Here is a 21,313-nt window from a genome sequence, read left to right on the forward strand (position 1 = left end):
TTGCAACTCTGATAAATCGCCCCTTTCACCCATGGCAACAACGAGTGATATGTGTTCAGACAGACTATCGCACACCTTATATACCCACCAAGACAGTCCACGACACATTACTTCCTTCATGGGCTATGCGCTGCCAACGCCAGAAGTAGGAGGTGGTCATAATAATGTCACTTGACTGTGTATATTTGTGTGTGTTTGAATGTATATGCGTGTGTTTGTGTGTGTTATGTATGTGTTTATATAAATGTGTATACAGTATGTTTATGTATTTGTTTATATATAGATGTATATATATATATATATATACAGTATATATATATATATATATATATATATATATATGTATATATATATATATATATAGCTGCATATGATTGTGTAATTATACTATTATTTGGTAACATTATGCCAATATTTTGTATATTGATATTATTTGAAATCTTTATAGCTCATTGGTTATTTCGTGTATAACAACATCATTTACATATACAGTATTCTCTGGCAATTGTGTGTACAATATATGGTGGCATTATTTATATGAACAGGATATGGTGGTGGTATTTATCTGCACAGTATATGGAGGTATTACTTGTATGTGTACTATATGGCGAGATTACTTATATGCACAGTATATGAAGGTTTTATTTAAATACACAATATATGTAGGGAAAATTCAAATGTACAGTTTATTGTTGGTATTATTTATGTGTACAATGTATGATGTTAGTACATATACAGTGTGTGGTGGCATTATATGTATTTACAGTATATGGCGATAATATTTTTGCGTGGAACTGAATCTGCTAAGTTTTAATATGGGTGGAGGGTGGGCACCAGAGTCAATTCCTCTGATGGGTCCAATGTACTCCAGCCCAACACTGTTATGCCTCTGTGGGCGCTCCTTTAAATTATTTTCTTCGTTCTGTGTAAACAGGTGTAATAGTGAATATATAAATGCTTGAAAGATACTCTGGACAAAACTGATACACTATATGATGCATAGGGCAGGGCCTAGGCATAAGAATGTGTATGAGTTTTGCCTGGAGTGTTACTTGATGTGAAAACTTGCGCCCCTACATTTTTGAAGCAGTGTTTCTCAACTCCATCCGTCCCATATCTAAAACAGGTGCATTTTTTTAGGATTAGTATCCCAGCCTGATAGCCATAATGTCACCATTCAAGCCTTAATGTCACCATACACAGCGTTCGAGCAGCAAACATAACACGCAAAGTTTCAGAGGTGTCATGCCCCTTTTCTCAAGCAAGACATTATGGCTATAGGCTGGGACTCCGAATGATGTTTAGTGTTTGTGCAGATGGAGCGGATGCATACAGTCGCTACTCATATCGTGGTGAAAACCCCTGGACTAAGGTCTGTCTTTTTATAAATTTCTATATTAGGCAAGTTGGCAAAAATTAACCTTCATAAATAAATGAAAGGTAAATGAAAACTGAAGAGTCTATCTATTTTTGAATATGCCGGGACACTATTTTTCATGAACATATATTGAAAGGCGCTTCTAGAAACTCTGTGTTTCCAGATAAGCACATTTGGTCACTTTTTTGAATTTTGTTAATGCCCTTTTGAGCATTCCCCATTGATGAAGGGCTTGGCAATATTTAATTTAAGTAACCCAATTAGTGCAATTATAAGAAATCCGGAAAATCTGATCTGTTGGGTGTACTTTAGGACTTTATTATAGTGAATGCGATACCTTGCATGAAAAGTGTTGCAAATCCCATGTAGCATAAGTAGCATGATGCCACCCCCCTATAGAATTCTGTCAAAATATTGAAACATTTCCCCTGAGCCCTGCATTTTTGGCTGTTTTTTTTTTGTGCTTTCTATGTTTCCTTTTATATGTCTGCTCATTATCTTTCCAACATGCATCTGCAATTTATGAGTGTGTTCAATGAATTCTTACTTTAAACTTCTGTAGAGCATCATTATGTGTTACACCATACATTGACTCTCCATTAAGTTCCAGAATTTCATCCCCTGCAATAAAACACTTTGGAAAGTTAATAATGCATGGACCCATCAGCAGGACTGTTCTATGTTATAACACAGCCAAACGTAATAAGGCTTGTTAAAAGCAGCTATGTCCCATTTACGGTGATCATATTAGTTTAGAGAAAACAATCTATTCCGTGCCAATGGCTGCCTTTATATAGGTGATTTATACTTCCATTGTGCTTCCATCATAACAGGTAATTAAGCTTTGTACATTTTATAGTTGTGCTGCAGACAGTCACTATAGTCGGACTGAATAGATAAGGGATTGTTTATTATATTGTTTTATTAAAATATGGGGCAACATTTCATCCTGGCCTTATTTAATAAAAAATGGTGTACGAAGCCCAACTACGAGCTAAGGTAATATTTTAAAATATGTGCCGTGATCTTTTTCATAACAGAACTTTTTGGCTAACAAATAATAATCACATTTATTAAGCATTTATGAAAGTATGTTCAAAACTAGTAGAAAGCTAAATTTGTTTTACACACTTAGAAAATAGTTACCTTCTTGTAGCCTGCCGTCAGCCGCAGCAGCTCCATCCGGAAAGATTGTCTTCACGTAGATGCCCACAGGTCCATAGATGCTGTCCTTCCCTCCAACAATACTAAAACCCAATCCCTAGCCAACAACAATAGATGTAACTTTATGTATCTGTTCGGTCTTTAGAACTGTTAAAATATGCTATGCACTATACTCAGTAAGAACACAATACACTGTACACCTTTTCCTAGAATAATGGACAAGATTTATTGAAATATATGCTGTTTAGCATGAACTAGAAACTGACTTACAAAATACCTGACAATATTACACTTCTCCTTTATTTAATTTTTACAGGAAAGGACCATGTTTAACAGGTGAGGGGATCAATATTAAACAATGCATGATACTTTGTAGGAAATCTAATGGGACAAAAAGAGGAAGAGGGCGCCACATCGTGCAGTAAATCCTCATCTTGTCTGGTTGTACAGCTAATGGCCTGATGAAGACACCAGACCGGTGTTGAAACGCGTAGCCACATCACTTATGGATTTTATTTAATTATTTTTTATTCTATTAATAATAAATAACTTTGATCTTAAACCCTCTGGATATCAGCAGCGCCTTTCTTGAAACCCCCATTTTTCTTTGCTTCCTTGTTGGAGTATATTCTTTACTTTGTACGAAATGGGTTTGTATAATACTACAATACTTAAGACCTTAAAGGGGTTGTCCACGACCAGACAATTGATGACCTATCCACAGGATAGGTCCTCAGTATATGATCGGCGCGGGTCCGAGACCCGAACTCCTCACTGATCAGTTGCTTCGGCTGCCTCCGGGTGCCGGATATTTTGAAGGGTATGCAGTAGTTGGAGCCAGAAGCAGATGGCTCCGACCAGTGCACAGCGGGTGTTCTGCAGAACTGCATTTCTGCTCCTATTCACTTGAATAGCTGCTTCCAGTATTGACGTCCGGTGCCCAGAGGCAGGCGGAGCGGCTGATCGGTGCAAGGTCCAAGTGTCGAACCCCCACTGATCATATACTGATGACCTATCCTGTGGATAGGTCATCAGTTGTCCGGTTGTGGACAATTCCTTTAAATACTGCTAGAAAATGCAGCATTTATATATGACATTACTGAGCGCTATTTGCAGCCCTGTAGAATTGAGTGGTGGCTGAGCATGCGCCGTACCACTCAATTCACATAGGGCTATCGGGGACCTCAGTTCTTGGGATCAGTGGGGGTCCCAGTGGACGTATCCCCACGATCAGACATTTATCACCTCTCCTGTGGTGATAAATGATCTTTATGAGAAAAACACTTTAATGCCATAAGAAAACATGGTTTCAAATGGACTGTTCTTATTCAGTCTGAAATATGTTGTACTATTGAGTATTATTATTAAATTAAGAACTTGTAACACACTGGAATAGTCCAAGGGCACACATACCATAGAGGCAGACCATCTAGATGCTATAGGATCCTTGGATAAAGTGGGCCCAGCCCTATTTTGTCCCATCCCCTTTGCCAATAAGTGATGAGAACCTTTATAGGACTCCCTTCCATTGTTAGCAAACAAGGCGATGGGGAATTGGCGCAAGGGTGTATGAAAGCCTAGGTGGCAAAACACGTCATCATAATGGGGAGGGGGACTTTGATCAATGCTCTGGAGGCCCTGTCTCTTCTATGTACACCACTGTGCAGTACAATTTAGCTTGTGTACAAAATTCATGTATGATTTATACATGCATTTTAATCATATTGTTAATTTTTCAGATGCCTTTACCTGACAAATAAAAATACCAGGTGTAAAATGGCCTGTCTATTCTATTAAATAATAACGAGAATTGGCTCACCTTGCCTTGGCCCTTCATTAAGATGATATTGGAAATGACAGATGCGTGTGAGGAGCTTCTCATGTTCACTAACTGTGCTGAACTCAGTGACCTTGATGAACGGGAAACACCCTGTAAGTATGGAGGATTTAATAAGACATCATTGATGTGACTTGTCCTAGGTCATCATGTTAAAGAGATGTGCAATGAAAATAGATTTCACACTCTATACATTTGATGCATAGTGCAGAAAATGCATCTGTAAAAACAAGTCAGCTAGAATAATAGACCAAAGTGTGAAGATATAACACTGCAAATAACATGTATGGTGATGGACTCTTATATGTCTATTACATTTTCCATTAAAATTACTAATAGAATTTAACCTCCATCAAGAAAAGAGTATTGGAGAGTGATCAATAGGTGTAATGCAAACGGTAATACTCGCCATTCACGTAAGACCAAAAGCTCTATCTCCCGGCTCCGCCACAAACATGCATGCTTGTTCGCCAAGAGTGCATGGGGAGATTATGACAAACTGCTGCCGGACACTTCTAGCAGCAGCTTGTCTATTGGCTGATTTCCAACATGCCCGAACCCACCACCCAAACATCTACCATTGAGAGACAGTGGGATCCGCTGACACCGTTCTAATTTTTCTTTTACTGTTCCTATTTTTCATCTTTAACCCCTTAGTCGCCGTACTATTTAAGACATTAATGACCCAGCTATTATTTACGTTTGTTTTTTACGTTTTTTTCCATCGTCGCATTCCAAGAGCTATAACTTTTTTATTGTGTACCAAATCTGTGTAATGTTTTAATTTTATATTAAAGTATTTTATAAGGGAAAAAGTGGGTTTTTCATTGGGGGGGGGGGATTTTTATTTATTTATTATTAACTTTATTAAACTTTTTGATAACGTTATTTTTAGTCCCACTAGGGGACTTCACTATGCGATCCTCTGATCGCTTTTATAATACACAACAATACTTCTGTTTTGCAGCGTATTATTACCTGTCAGTGTAAAACTGAGAGGCATCTGCTAGGTCATGCCTCAGGCCTGGGGGCCTTTGTTAGGGCCTTGGCTGCCATAGAAGCCATCGGCACCCTGCGATTGCCATTGCAGGGTGCCGGTGGGGTGAGAGAGGAAGCTCCCTCGCTCCAAAAGGACTTGGATGCGGCGCTAGCTATTGAGCGCTGCATCTAAGAGGTTAAACTGGTGAGATCGATGTTGAAATCAATCCCACCCATTAGAGCAGGTGCCCGGCTGTCTTTAGACCACCTGACACCTGCTTTAGCTGGTACAGGACACCCATACCGGGCTTATGAAATGGTGGCACTCCGGCATAAGTACCCTTAACGGCCGCCGTGAAATGGTGTATTGGCGGTCGTTAAGTGGTTAAACTAAAAGGATCCCAGGACAAGGAGAAATGTTGATAATGTATTTCATAGGTTTGAATCACACAACATCGGTGGTGTATTGTCAGCGTACAGTATATGCCAGGAAAATTTCCCGAAATATATATATGATTTTACTGGGCATACTTACAGATGCAGCTAAGTTTAACTTGACTCTGATAACTTTCTGCAGCGTGATATCACACAACAAAACCCAGTGAAAAGCCATTGAAAAAGTCGAGTTATACTTTCTTGCCAGGGTGTATTAATGCGTTAAAAGTCAAGATAAAGATGGCTACATCTCTATGCCAAAAGAGTGTCCTTTTAGTATACGGTACATTTTCCTGAGATATGTCAGGATTGTTCTTGGTGGGACTGTTTCAAGTGGGGTCAATAGCCATTTTTGGTTAAAAAAAAGGAAGGAAGTTTAAAAAAAACTGGGGTTAAGAAAGAAGCGGTCACAGCTCAGAAGTCTGAAACTTCTGTATTTGGTTTCATCACAGATTAACTTGGCTTGTCTATTGTAGTTGACTTCTGGTGGGGCACATGTTTATTTGACTTTGACCTGAAAGAAAAGACCTTACTGTGTTCGTATAACTGTTATGACTTTGAATTTTGTTTTCCTTTACAGGATATTGGATCACTAAGTTCTTACCTGAACTGCCGCTGTAGGACAGTCAAATTGCTGAGACAAAGACTTCCTGTTGCTGCACAAGTTTGCGGATTGTCTCTCTCTATAAAGTGATGGTTTCTTAGTTGCAGAAGGGTCAATTTCACCAATCCAATATGGGTTCACACCTAATACAGATATGAGAAAAATATTCATAACCAGGACAGTTCCAGCGTCTATCTTTTCTACGTAAGATAATAATGCCTGAACAACTTTTTCTTGAATTTTGGTAACCCAATCATTTTTATACTTTTCTGAATACACATTGAGCATGTCGGCTTGGAAGAAAGCCCTGTAAAAAACACAGTTTCCTCATTTTGTTAATTCATTACGTAAAGCTCCTGACATGACCATGCTGGATCTCATTGCGGTTGTGGAGACCAGCATGGTCACCTTTCATAGTCCAGAAGTGCTGGTAGCATGTAATGCTTATTCATCACAGTACCTCTGCACACTGAATTTAGCGGAAGAAGATGGCTGCCAAGACCCCAGTAGCAGGGAGTATAAAGCCCTATTACACCAAAATTGTGGCCTGTATCAGGCGTATAAAGTCAAAATAACCATAGGCTGCTGTTCTGCAGACGTATGCCAAATGTGTTTGTAAATAAATGGTGTCGCACTCTCATTAATCGTAGGAGCTGTCCGGAAGGACTCTCCAGTCTAAATAGCTGAGAAAAGTCATCCGAAGCACACTATATTTTGGTGCAATCATTTTTGTTTCTTTCATGTAACGTTTGCAGATGAGGGCCTGTTCACATCATGTTTGCCTTCCATTTGGTCTTTCCATTCATCTATTCCATCAGAGGAACAGATGAACAGATGAACAGAAAGACAAACGATAAGTATCGTTTCCGTTTGCTTTTCTTTTGACGTAAATAGCGTAGTGTGCAGCACTATTGTTTCCGACAAAAAAAAGAAAACCTAGCGAAAACGGACGCAAACTAAAACCAACTGAAAGAAAAAAAATATTATTGAAATCAATGGCATTGCAAACGGAAACAATACTTTCAGTTTGTCTTTCTGTTCATCTGTTCCTCTGACGGAACAGATGAACGGAAAGACCAAACGGAAGGCAAACGTGATTTAAACGGGTCCTAAGAGGTATGCATGTGTTCCATCCAATACATAAATAATACAGATCAATGCATCCAGATATTAGGATGTTTCGGTCCGTCCCGGGCCTTGGATGGAATAGATGCATACCTCTAAGGCCCACTTCAGTTATTTTCTTCAGGGTGATATCCGGTTTTTTTACGGATAGCACACTGACATATTAATTTCTACGGGCCCATGCACACTTCCATTGTTTTAACGGTCCGTGCCGTCAAAAGTAGAACATTTCTTACTTTTGTCCGTTGTTCAGTGTCCGTCTCGCCCATTGAAGCCTATGGGTCCGTCAAAACAATGGAAGTCATCCATGTGCAGTCCATTTTTCACGGATCCGTTGCCAAGCAACGGCAGAAGCGTGCCAAAGTTGCCTGCATTCAACACACAAGATGTATTTTAACAGACCGTTTAAAATGGTAGACAAACGGAAGCACAACGTCCGTTTAAAACGGAATGGATGCGGAGTGACAACGGAAACCACGCGGATGTCACAACAGACACACAGATGTCACAACGGACACATGGATCCGTTTTAAACAGATGTGAAAACTGTGAAGGATGTGTGCATGAGGCTTTATCAGCACACGTTACAAGAAAGAGTAATAAAAAATGTTGCATCTAAATATTGTGTGCTGTGGTTTACTTTTAGTATGTCAAATGTGTGTAATTTTGCCATACATTTAAGCATGTTTACATTTGAATTCCTTTTTAGGCTTCTACGCGTTTTAGAACCAGAAGAAACGTATACATTTGTTTTAATAATGGAAGTCTGTGTCAAATGCAAGCAAGCATATGGTCATATTTTTCCACTGTATACATTTGGATCCATCTGAAGAAAAAGGCAAAATAAACTTAATTTCCCCATCAAACAGATACCAACTATATCCAGTTATATACCAACTATATACTTTTTGATGGATACCAGGTGTGGACGTACCATATGTGCACATGAGCTCAGTAGGTTATTAGTAGGTTGTTAGAGAGACATAAGGGGAGCTATTGGAGATCCAGGGGCTTACAGACACTGGCGTAGCTATAGGGGTCGCAGCGGTCGCAATTGCGACAGGGCCCCGAAGCCAGGGGGGCCCACAGCCCCCCGCACCACATCAATAAAAAGTTACTATAGTAACTCGGGCCGCGGGCCCCTGTTACTATAGTAACAGACTGTACTTACCTTCCTGGTTCCGGATCGCAGCGGAGGTCCTGACGTCAAGCACTGTGCGCAGCGCATGACGTCACAGCGCTATGCGCCGCGCACAGCATTGAGACGACAGAACTACCGCCACGGCTGAAGAGGAAGGTAAGATTAGCCCTGACTTGCGGTGTCCGACTCCCTGGACCCGCCAATCAGCTGTTTTGAAGGGGCCGCAGCACTCGTACGAGAGCTGCTCCCTTTCATTCCGGTCACTTCATTCTGGTCACACTGTGAATCGGTGTCGGCGATTCACAGTGTGAGCGAGTAGTGAAATGAAGGGGAAGCAGCTCCCGTACGAGTGCTGCGGCCCCTTCAAAACAGCTGATTTGCGGGTCCCGGGAGACACATCAGCTATTGATGGCCTATCCTGTGGATAGGCCATCAATGTTTAGGGACTGCACAACCCCTAAGCCTACGATGTAGCAGGCTGAGGGGGCCCATGAGACAGGATCACAGATTGTGTGATCCTGTCTGCTGGGCCCTGTATCTAAGCCAATCACATGGTAGGCTTAGATACATGGCCCATGCGTGATCCTGTCTGCTGGGCCCTGTATCTAAGCCAATCACATGGTAGGCTTAGATACATGGCCCATGCGTGATCCTGTCTGCTGGGCCCTGTATCTAAGCCAATCACATGGTAGGCTTAGATACATGGCCCATGTGTGATACTGTCTGCTGGGCCCTGTATATAAGCCTACCACACTGTAGGTTTAGATACAGGGCCCCAGCACACAGTAATCTTATACTGTATAAGATTACTGTCTGCTGGACCCTGTATCTAAGCCTACGTTGTGGTAGGCTTAGATACAGGGTCCCACAGACAGTATCACACATGGGCCCTGTATCTAAGCCTAACACATGTGTTACTAATCGTTTTCTTGTGTGTTTTCTTACAGGTTCGGTCGTTGGACTACGGCGGATTCCAGGACTACTTCGATGACGGCTTTTTTTTTATTATCAATAAAATGGTTAATGAGGGTTGTGTGTTTTTTTTTTTTTATTTCAATAAAATATTTTTTCTATGTCTTTGTGTTTTTTTTTAAACTATATTACTACCGCCTTAGTAATGGCCGCCGGCTGATTGACAGCGTCCATTGCTAAGGCGGGGCTTAGTGTTAGCCGATGCAGAGGCTAACACTAACCCCCTTTATTACCCCGGTACCCACCGCCACCAGGGGTACTGGGAAGAGCCGGGTACGATCCAGTACCTGACCATCTGTAGTGATGGTCGGTCACTGGGGTGGCCGCAGGCTGGTATTATCAGGAGGGGAAAGGCCAGATACAGTGGCCCTTCCCACCCAGGTAATGCTAGGCTGCTGCTGCTTTATTGTATCTGGCTGGTTATGAAAAATGGGGGGGAGCCCACGTCATTTAATAAAAATAAAAATAAAAAATTATTGGAAAGAACGATGTCGGGTCCCCCCCAATTTTCATAACCAGCCAGATACAACACATCAGCAGCAGGCAGCATTACCAGGGTGGTAGGGGCCACTGTTTTTGGCCTTCCCCAGCTTAATACTACCAGCCTGCGGCCACCCCGGTGCCTTGCCGTCACTACAGATGGACGGGTACTGGTTCGTACCCAGCTCTTCCCAGTACCCCTGGTGGCGGTGGGTACCGGGGTAATAATTGGGGTTAGTGTTGGCCTCTGCACATGCTAACATTAAGTCCCGCCTTAGTAATGGAGGTTGTCAGCCAGCGGCCATTACTAAGGCGGTGATAATAAAGTTTAAAAAGATACAAGCACATAGAAAAAATATTTTATTGAAATAAAAAAACAACCCTCATTAACCATTTTATTTAGAATTAAAAAAACGCCATCATTGAAGTCCTCTAATCCAAAGTCCAAAAACCGAACCTGTAAAAAAAACCCAAACACACAAAAATAATCAGTAACACATAAAGAAGCAAAATTATTCTTACCTTTCCTGGGTCCAGCGCTGGAGCCGCAATGTCAGCGAGCTGGGCCCTATATCTAATCCAATCATGTGTGATACTGTCTGCTGGGCCCTATCTCTAATCCTATCATGTGTGATACTGTCTGCTGAGCTGCTGTATCTAATCCTATCATGTGTGATACTGCCTTCCGAGCCACTGTATCTAATCCGATCATGTGTGATACTGTCTGCTCAGCCACTGTATCTAATCCTATCATGTGTGATACTGTCTGCTGAGCCACTGTATCTAATCCTATCATGTGTTATACTGCCTTCTGAGCCACTGTATCTAATCCTATCATGTGTGGTACTGTCTGCTGAGCCACTGTATCTAATCCTATCATGTGTGATACTGTCTGCTGAGTCATTGTATCTAATCCTATCATGTGTGATACTGTCTGCTGGGCCACTGTATCTAATCCTATCATGTGTGATACTGTCTGCTGAGCCAATGTATCTAATCCTATCCATAGTTTATAGGTTCGAGGTGCTATAGATATGCTATGCTGTCTCCTATACACACATTTTTTTTGGGCCGACACATATGTATTGGGGCTATTTCCCCTGACATTTTAAGCCCTCAGGGTATGTTCACACGGCAGAGTCCATTACGGCTGAAATTACAGTGCTGTTTTCAGGAGAAAACAGCACCGTAATTTCAGCCGCAATGGCATGTGCAGGCATCTTTCGCTGCGTCCATTACGGACGTAATTGGAGCTGTTTTTCCATGGAGTCAATGGAAAACGGCTCCATTTACGTCTGAAGAAGTGACAGGCACTTCTTTGACGCGGGCGTCTTTTTTACGTGCCGCCTTTTGACAGCGGCGCGTAAAAAAATTGACCGTCGGCACAGAACATCATAAGACCCATTCAAATGAATGGGCAGATGTTTGCCAATGCTTTTGAGCCGCATTTTCGGACGTAATTCAATGCTAAAACGCCCGAATTACGTCCGTAAATAGGGTGTGTGAACCCAGCCTTAGTGACGCCCCCGGCTGCTAGTGCTGCATTGTCGGGTCACTTAGGAGACCCAGCGATGCAGCTGAAAGCTGCGGACCGTCCGCCATGAGACGTTTGCGGGGGGGGGGGCCAATAAGAACTTTTGCATCGGGGCCCATGAGCCTTTAGCTACGCCCCTGCTTACAGATGTAGTCATCTTTATATTGACTTTTAACACACAGTGTCAAGAAACTTGACCTTGACCTTTTCAATGACTTTTAATGGCTTTTATGCATGTTAACACGCAAAGTCAAGATAAACTTGGCTGCATCTGTACATACTATTATTGCAAAGGGGTTCTCTCCTGTCTGTGTCCACCCCTGATGGATCCAGTTGTATCCCTTTTTTCTCTAAACTATAAAAAGGATCTTAACTAGTAAATATACACTGCTAATCACAATCCAGGGGCGTAGCTAGGGGGGGGGGGCAGGCGGGGCATGTGCCCCGGGCGCAACTTAGAGGGGGTCGCTAGCGCCACCTCCTCCTGCACTATAACTGTGCCTGTGTCTATAGGACACAAGTACAATTATAAGCAATGAATGGCCGGGTATGTTCCATGCCCGTCCATTCAGCTCTTTTGAACGAGTCGCGCTTCCGTCGCTGAAAGGCGCTGACTGACAGGGAAAGTCATCCTGCCCAGCCAATCAGCGCCTTTCATAGACGCTTCGTTCATCCCCCAGGAGACCCGCAGAAGAGAGCAGGGGGGCTTTATCTACAGGGGGGGCTTTATCTACAAGGGGGACTTTATCTACGGGGGGGCTTTATCTACACGGGGGGGGGCTTTATCTATGGGTGAGCTTTATCTAACGGGGGGCTGTATCTACAGGGGGGGCTTTATCTAAAGAGGGGGCTCTATCTACAAGGGGGACTTTATCTACGGGGGGCTTTATCTACACAGCGGGGCTTTATCTACAAAGGGGGGGCTTTATCTACACATGGGCGGCTTAATCTACAGGTGGCTTTATCTATGGGGGGCTTTATCTACGGGGGTCTATCTACAGGGGGGCTATATACTGGGGTGGGCTATCTATGGGGCACCATATACAGAGGTGGGCTATATCTACAGGGGGGCTATATACAGGTGTGGGCGATCTATGGAGCACTATATACAGGGTTGGGCTATATCTACAGGGGGGGCTATTTACAGGGGTGGGCTATCTGTGGAGCACTATATACAGGGGTGGACTATATGTGGAGCACTATATACAGGGGTGGGCTATATCTACAGGGGGCCTATAAACAGGGGTGGGATATCTGTGGAGCACTATAGGGGGAGCTATTTGTGGGACACTATAAAGGGGTGGGCTATATGGGGGCACTATCTATGGGGGGCACTATCTACAGGGGGCTCTGTGGCAGGCACTATCTACAGGGGGCACAGTGTGTGTGTGTGGAACACGGTGTATGGTGCTATTATAATTAGAGGTGCAGTGTATGGTGCTATTATATTTAGGGGCGTAGTGTGTGGTATAATGAGAACTTTATCTTTATTTATAGGTTTAGAAATGTTGGAAAAGTGAGAAGCTGAAGACATCTGAGCGGCAAACTGCAGAAATGGGCTGTGACCGGGAGAAGTCATCATATAGGTCTGGATCGGATGGAAAAAAAGAACTAGAATCTGAGACGTCACCGGTGAGTCACTTAATGTAAATGTTTATTCTGCCTCTAATCAACACTGTAGTCACTGTGTGATCTGCAGTGAGATGATGGGTGGTGTGATTATGATATGATTTATTTTTTGTGAAACAGCATCTCCCAGCATATCCTTACCATTGTTCGGGCCACGCTGGGAGCTGTAGTTTTACGCCGTACATACCTATATGGCAGGGGTTGCACTACATTGATCTGTATTTGTGCTGGTGTTGTATTTATGTACTGAGCTTGGTTCTGGGGCTGTATATATGTAATGAGCTTGGTTCTGGTGCTGTGTATAGAACTAGATTTTTTTATGCTCGAGTTTCATAAAAAGAAATGTGGAAAAGAAATGACACGTCATTGATTGGTAGACAAAATAAACACGGCGAGGGGGAAGGAGATGTCGGGAAAGAGGTTGGGGGGGGCGCCAAACTGAATCTTTGCCCCGGGTGCTGGGGAACCTAGCTACGCCTCTGTCACAATCTACTGTTACTGTACAGACATTTATAACGGCCTGCGCATTACAAAGTGTAACTTCACCTTTTCAACTACTTTGCTGAGAATACTTAAAAGTATATTTATTCTTTGTGGTCATATTGCAGTCTTTGCAAAAAATGCGATATGGCTGCTATGTGTGAATACACCCTAACACATGGCTTATAGTGCTAGTTTACAACTGGCATAGCTAGAATTATAAATTTTATTGACCCTTTACAAGCTGGAGTAGAGCAGGTAAAGCACAAATATCCTATGTCTGCCCTGTCAGCACATCATTGGACACAATGGTGTAAATTTACTATTTCTGTCTCTTTTAAAGCTTATAATTCTGTGCCAATGTCCTTTTAATGTGGAGCGACTTATTAATGAGGGTACAATTTGCTCCAAAGATCTGCTCAGAATTGAACTTTAAATTTTCATAAATGTGGTCAGATGTTACACTCACCATACCCACGTCTATATTTAAAGTTAACAACACAACGTGGTGAGCGTGACGCAAATCGCTGTTATTTTATTATGAAAAATATATTAAATAAGGCAAATACAAAATGTGTCAGAATTCTGACTCAACAGTTGGCAGAAATGAGGCGCAACCAGATAATAATAAATCCTTATAAAATGTCACTTTTCTGTGTAGATGCTATTAATGAACACTAGATGCCACTCTGTTTCATACTTTTATATAAACTGGATTATATTATTCTGAAATAGTATTTGTTATGTATTTATAATACCTTTTTGGCCCCCTGTGATCTCTGGATGGGGGCCCAGTATGCATATCCCAATCATGTCTACACACCCCTAGTGACATTTGGGTTTTTTAGGTAGTTATCTCGCATTTCTATTTTGTTGTTCTCGGTTGTATATGAGTTTTTTATTCTTAGTCTTTTTTACGAAAAGAATATCCTTGCAAGAAGCAACGCCGTGTATCAGAACAACAAGCAAATGCCCACCAAGTTTGCCGCTGCCACCCCGTATGATTTAACATGTCTCCATAATAGTGTAGCTTAGTAGCTGTATTACATAAACCAATCGGTGCCCCCCTTAAATGTAGATAAACTGAACATACTTGTGGAATTACTACGTGTCCTGACGCATGGAACCTTCATTTGTAGCATGCAGTGATTTTCCAGTTTAGCTTGACTTTCTATATAAGCATTCAGAGCTGTTTCCTAAAAGACAAAAAGCGTTGGTAAGCAGTAGAATCATAATGTGTTACCTTCAATAAAGGGTTAAGATTACTGATCTGTTAGCTGTGGTTAATCTGTCTACATCAATTTTATAGACAAAGGTCTTGCAAATCCAAGCTGGGGTTTCAGTGGAGCCACGTGCCAAATGTGGTAAAGTACTGGCAAGCTGTCCGCTGGTTATAGAAAACATTTGCTGTGTATACGTTCAGCTGAACAATTTTTCCTCATTTCATCGTATTTCACACAAACACGTATAAATCATTCTGGGATTTATCCACTAAAAATGAAAATACAATTCTAAATGTACCATACGCTACAGAAATACATTGTGATTTATAACAAAGATTCACCTCTACAAAACATAAGGTAAACTGGTAGAAGAGGGAGAAGAAAGTAAATTTGGATACAATTTCATTATTGTGTTTTTTTGATTATGATATGGGGGGGAAGACTTTGTTACTCCTCTAGCTTTCTGGGTTTTGTACAATTATGAGTTGGGTCTGATAAATTTGACAGTGTTTTAAGAATTTTATTTCCTTCGTGACATGTGGCGGCAGGGGGACAGATGGTGATCGGAGCAGTGTCCGCTGAGGCATCCAGACATGTGTCTCTTTTCCCGGTGCTGAAAAATGACGTGATCCGTTATTACGCTCGCGTAGTAGGGAGGAAGAAGCTCTAATCTGAAGCAGCGCCATCACATCAGTCAGCACAACTGCAAAACTCTAACCAGCTAGAAATTTGCCGGGCCGAAAGGCAAAGCATCGCTTACTTCTTAAAGCCATAGAGGCCTCTTGAGAGGTGAATAGGTAAGAGCCTTCTGATGCTCCTCTGCATTCCCCGTCATATACCTTGACGGTAGCATTCCAGGGGGTGATGATAAAAAGCACTAGATCCATAATTAAAACAGAAATTCATAATTCTCTTATAGCCATGTATAAACACTTTGACCGCACCAGTACCTCTTCAGTTAATGCTCTCTTTGAGTATTCATGTTCTAAGGAGGAAAAGGTTATTGATGGAGAATGTTGATATGGATTTGGACTCTGATTCCTTCTCCTTGAGATGACGATATGTTTGGAAAACCTGTCTTTCCTCCTGAGGAAACCGTCCAGTTATTAAAAGTGTCCAGAGCCACCATGATTGTGGTGAAACCCGATGAAGAATTATTTTTTCAGGATACTATGTTTAAGGGGCTAGAATATAACAGAAAAAAGGTATTCCCTGTTTATAAAAACATTTGGTCCCTATACGTAAGAAATAGAAAAAAAAAAGGATATAAAAAAAAGTTTTAATTATTATTGTAGAATAGGAAAATCTTCCTGGGACAGACACTCCTCATATCCAACATTTCTCGCAGGGCATTCCTCTCATTTGATGACATAGCTTTTTATGGGATCTAATGGATATAAAGGCCAACAGTTTCCATCAGCAGCATTTACCCCAATATAGACTCAACTTGTATTGCTGAATCTTCGCTAAAAAATAATGCACCTCATGAACAATTGTCTCCATCTCAACTTTAAAAAAAAGCAATAGATTTTATTGAATATGCCTCTGTAAATGCCCTTAGGCTTACTGCCTTATGGTTAAAATCATGATCAGGGGATTCGGGCTCTAAAAATCGCCTATATGCTGACCCATGAGAAATGGTCTTCTTTTTTGGGTCCTCTCTGTAAGATCTCCTTGATAAAGCAGGAGAGAAGAAAATATTTTTTTCCAAAATATGCCAATGCAAGGCAAAATATAATTTGTTTTGCTCCTCCAGGAGATTCAATCAAAACAATAGGGGTAAATGTGATAGCACAAAGTGGAAATTGTCTAGGAACTCTTAAGCTGGTATTACACGGGCCGACGTGGGCTGTGTAAATGAGCGCTGAACAACAAGACAGCTCGTTGATCGGGGCTCGTTTACTCCTTTCACAAGGAGTTAGTATGGGGACGAGCACTTGTTACTACGATTGCTCATCCCCACCATACATATCTATCATGTCGGCAACACGTCTCCCTGTTTACACAGGAAGATGTGATTCCGACAACGACAATAGTTTAAGCATTTCAAACGATACATTCAGTCGATGAAGGAGCATTTGCTCGTTCATTGGCTGATCGTTGCCCTGTTTAGTCAGGGCAATTATCGGGAACGAGAGTTCTGTGAACGCTCGTGTGCTCGATAATGGGCTCATGTAAAAGGGCCTTAAGGTTCTACTCTTCATTTATCAGATATTTCCTCACCCTCTCCTATTTGTTTTGCCATCACAAAGCGGCAATTTTCTCCCCTTACTAAGTTGGTACTAGAGGGTGAAATAGAATCCCTAATTCAGAAGCGGGTCTACATTACTGTTTTTACAGGAGAGGAAAGCCAGGGGTATTATCCGCCATTTTCTCTGGTGTGGAAACTAAACAGATCCTTCAGAACAATCATCAAGATAAAACTCCTAAACACGTTTTTATCTTACCGAAAATTCTAAATTCAAAACAATAAAGCCATAGTCAATCTCCTTTTTCCAGAGTGCTTCATAGTGTCCATTGCTTTAACCCCTTAAGGACGCAGCCTGTTTTGGCCTTCAGGACACAGGCAATTTTTTCAAATCTGACATGTTTCACTTTATGTGGAAATAAGTTCGGAATGCTTTTACCTATCCAAGCGATTCTGAGATTGTTTTCTCATGACACATTGGACTTTATGTTATTGGCAAAATTTGCTCGATACATTAAGTATTTAATTGTGAAAAACACCAAAATGTAGCGAAAAATAAGCATTTTTCGAAATTTAAATGTATCTGTTTGTAAGAGTAATACCACACAAAATTGTTGCTAATTAACATCACCCATATGTCTACTTTAGATTGGCATTGTTTTTTGAACATCCTTTTATTTTTCTAGGACGTTACACGGCTTAGAACTTTAGCAGCAATTTCTCACATTTTCAAGAAAATTTCAAAAGGCTATTTTTACAGGGACCAGTTCAGTTGTGAAGCGGATTTTAGGGCCTTATATATTAGAAACCCCCGATAAGTCACCACATTTTAAAAACTTTACCCCTCAAAGTATTCAAAACAGCATTTAGAAAGTTTCTTAACCCTTTAGACGTTTCACAGGAATTAAGGCAAAGTAGATGTGAAATTTTCAAATGTTTTTTTTTTTTTGCAGAAATTCATTTTTCATCTATTTTTTTTTGTAATACAGAAAGTTTTACCAGAGAAACGCAACTCAATATCTATTGCCCAGATTCTGCAGTTTTTATAAATACCCCACATGTGGCCCTAGTGCACTTATTGACTGAAGCACAGGCCTCAGAAGCAAAGGAGCACCTAGAGGATTTTGGGGCCTCCTTTTTATTAGAAAATATTTTAGGCACCATGTCAGGTTTGAAAGGCTGTTGCGGTGCCAAAACAGTGAAAATCCCCCAAACGTGACCCCATTTTGGAAACTATACCCCTTGAGAAAATTATCTAGGGGTATAGTGAGCATTTTGATCCCGCAGGTTTTTTGCAGAAATTATTGGAAGTAGGCCGTGAAAATGAAAATCTACATTCTTTCAAAGAAAATGTAGGTTTAGCTAATTTTTTCTAATTTCCACAAGGACTAAAGGAGAAAATGCACCACTACATTTGTAAAGCAATTTCTCCCGAGTAAAACAATACCCCACATGTGGTCATAATAAATGGCTGTTTGGACACACGGCAGGGCTTAGAAGGGAAAGAGCGCCATTTGGCTTTTGGAGCTCAAATTTAGCAGGAATGGTTTGCGGAGACCACGTCGCATTTGCAAAGCCCCTAAGAGACCAAAACAGGGAGTAACTTTTTTGGCATTTTCAATTTAGGAAACTACACCCCTTGAAGAATCCATCTAGGGGTGTAGTGAGCATTTTGACCCCACAGGGGTTTCATAGATTTTATTAGAATTGGGCAGTGAAGATAAAATCCTTTTTTTCCAATAAGACGTAGCTTTAGCTCAAAATTGTTCATTTTCTCAACAAATAAAGGAATAAAAGAAACCCCAAATTTGTAAAGCAACTTCTCTGGAGTACGGCAATACCCCATTTGTGGTCATAAACTGCTGTTTGGCCACACGGCAAGGATCAGAAGGGAAGGAGTGCCATTTGGCTTTTGGAGCACAGATTTTGCTGGATTGGTTTCTTGACACCATGTCACTTTTGCAAAGCTCCTAAGGTACCAGTGTTGTGGAATCTCCCCAAAAGTGACTCGATTCACGAAACTACACCCCTTGAGGAATTCATCTAGGGGTGTAGTGAGCATTTTGACCCCACAGGTGTTTCATAGATTTTATTAGAATTGGGCAGTGAAAATAAAAAAAAAATCCTTTTTCTTCAATAAGACATAGTTTTAGCAGAACATTTTTTATTTTCTCAACAAATAAATGAAAAAAAGCACCCCAACACTTGTAAAGCAACTTCTCGTCTGTACGGCAATACCACATATGTGGTCATAAACTGCTGTTTGGGTACAGAATAGGGCTCAGAAGGGAAGGAGCGCCATTTGGCTTTTGGAGTACAGATTTTGCTGGATTGGCTTCTGGGCGCTATGTCGCATTTGCAAAGTCCCTGTGGGACCAAAACAGTGGATACCCCCCAGAAGTGACCCCATTTTGGAAACTGCACCCCTCAAGGTGATTGGCAGAAATTGGTGTGCACTCGATGTTGCAGAGTGAAAATGGGATTTTTTTCTATAGATATGCCAATATCTGGTGCCCAGCTTGTGCCGCCATAACAAGACTGCTCTCTTATTATCATGCTGTGTTTCCCGGTTTTAGAAACACCCTACGTGTGGCCTTAATCTGTTGCCTGGACATTCGACCAGGCTCAGGAGTGAAAGAGTACCATGTAAAATTAAGGCCTAATTTGGCAATTTACGAAGTATTGCATCACAATAGCAGAGGCTCTGATGTGAAATAATAAAAGAAACCCCTGAGAAGTGACCCCATTTTGGAAACTGGACCCCTCAAGGCATTTATTAAGGGGTGTAGTGAGCATTTTCACCCCACAGGCCTTTTCCATGAATGATTGCACTGCAGAAGGTGCAAAGTAAAAATTTCAATTTTTCCCTAGATATGCTATTTCGGTGGCAAATATGTCGTGCCCAGCTTGTGCCACTGGAGACAAACACCCCAAAAATTGTTAAAAGGGTTCTCCCGGGTATGGCGATGCCATTTATGTGGAAGTAAACTGCTATTTGGGCACCCTGTAGGGTTCTGAAGGGAGGTAGCGCCATTTGGCTTTTGGAGCGTGGATTTTGCTTGGTAGTAGTTTTGTTTGGAGTCTTACTGGTGTTTCTGTTTATAATGTGGGGGTACATGTAAACCGGGCAGAGTATATAAGGGGCATAGTCAGGTAGTATAATAATGGGGTAAAAAAAAACAATAAAATAATCCATAGATGTGTGTTACGCTGTGACACAATCCTTTCTGCACAGGCCGGTGTCTCACTAATAAATGATCCTTACTTATTCCCCTTTTGGTCCACACTTGGCATCTTTGTAGTTTGGGGAATTTTGCAGGGAAAGTGTTGTCCTGGTATAATATGGGCACCCTCGCTTCCAGCAGATATGTTTGGGACCTCCACTTCCTGGTTCCCTAATTTTAGGGGCCTTGATAATTCGCCACTTGAAACAGAAGAAATGTTCCCCTCGGGTGGGCACATCTGCATATTTTTTCTTTCCTGACTTATTGGAGCCTTAACTAATTTTTTTTATTTTTTTATAGACGTAGTGCTATGAAGGCTGTTTTTTTTTGCGGGACGAGCTGTAGTTTTTATTGGTACCATTTTGGGGTACATGCGACTTTTTGATCACTTGTTATCCTTTTTTTTTTTGGGAGGCAAGGTGACCAAAAAACAGCAATTCTGGCATATTTTTTTAGTTCTTTTTATACAGCATTCACCACGCGTTATAAATTACATGTTACCTTTATTCTGCGGGTCCGTCCGATTCTGGCGATACCTCATTTAAAGAACTTTTTTATGTTTTACAACTTTTTGCACAATAAAATAACTTTTGTAAAGAGAATGTATTTTTTCTGTCACCAAGTTGTGAGAGCCATAACGGTTTTAATTTTTTCATCGACGGAGCTTTATGAGGGCTTGTTTTTACCGAGACGAGTTATAGTTTTTATAGGTATCATATTTGGGTACATGTGACTTTTTGATCACTTTTTATTTTAATTTTTGGAAGACAAAGTGACCAAAAAATAGCAATTATGTCAGTATCTTTTAGTTGTTTTTTTTACTGCGTTCACTGTGCGGAATAAATAACATAATATTTTTATAGTTGAGGTCGCTACGGTCGCAGCGATACCAAATATGTATGGCTTTATTATTTTTTTCAA

General features: G+C 41.2%; 1 protein-coding gene across 1 annotated transcript in view; it reads right to left on the minus strand.

Annotated features, from left to right (window-relative positions):
* Positions 1–21,313, minus strand: part of IL16 (interleukin 16) — a 93,662-nt gene that overhangs the window by 62,304 nt on the left and 10,045 nt on the right. The window contains exons 2-6 of the mRNA XM_075855248.1: positions 14,851–14,953; positions 6,397–6,539; positions 4,362–4,472; positions 2,525–2,639; positions 1,926–1,999 (exon numbers count right to left, since the gene is read on the minus strand). Of these exons, the coding sequence (XP_075711363.1) occupies positions 1,926–1,999; positions 2,525–2,639; positions 4,362–4,472; positions 6,397–6,539; positions 14,851–14,953 (546 nt within the window). The remainder of the gene's footprint in view (positions 1–1,925; positions 2,000–2,524; positions 2,640–4,361; positions 4,473–6,396; positions 6,540–14,850; positions 14,954–21,313) is intronic.

This window comes from Rhinoderma darwinii, chromosome 3 (assembly GCF_050947455.1).
Source record: "Rhinoderma darwinii isolate aRhiDar2 chromosome 3, aRhiDar2.hap1, whole genome shotgun sequence".
Classification (NCBI taxonomy): Eukaryota; Metazoa; Chordata; class Amphibia; order Anura; family Rhinodermatidae; genus Rhinoderma; species Rhinoderma darwinii.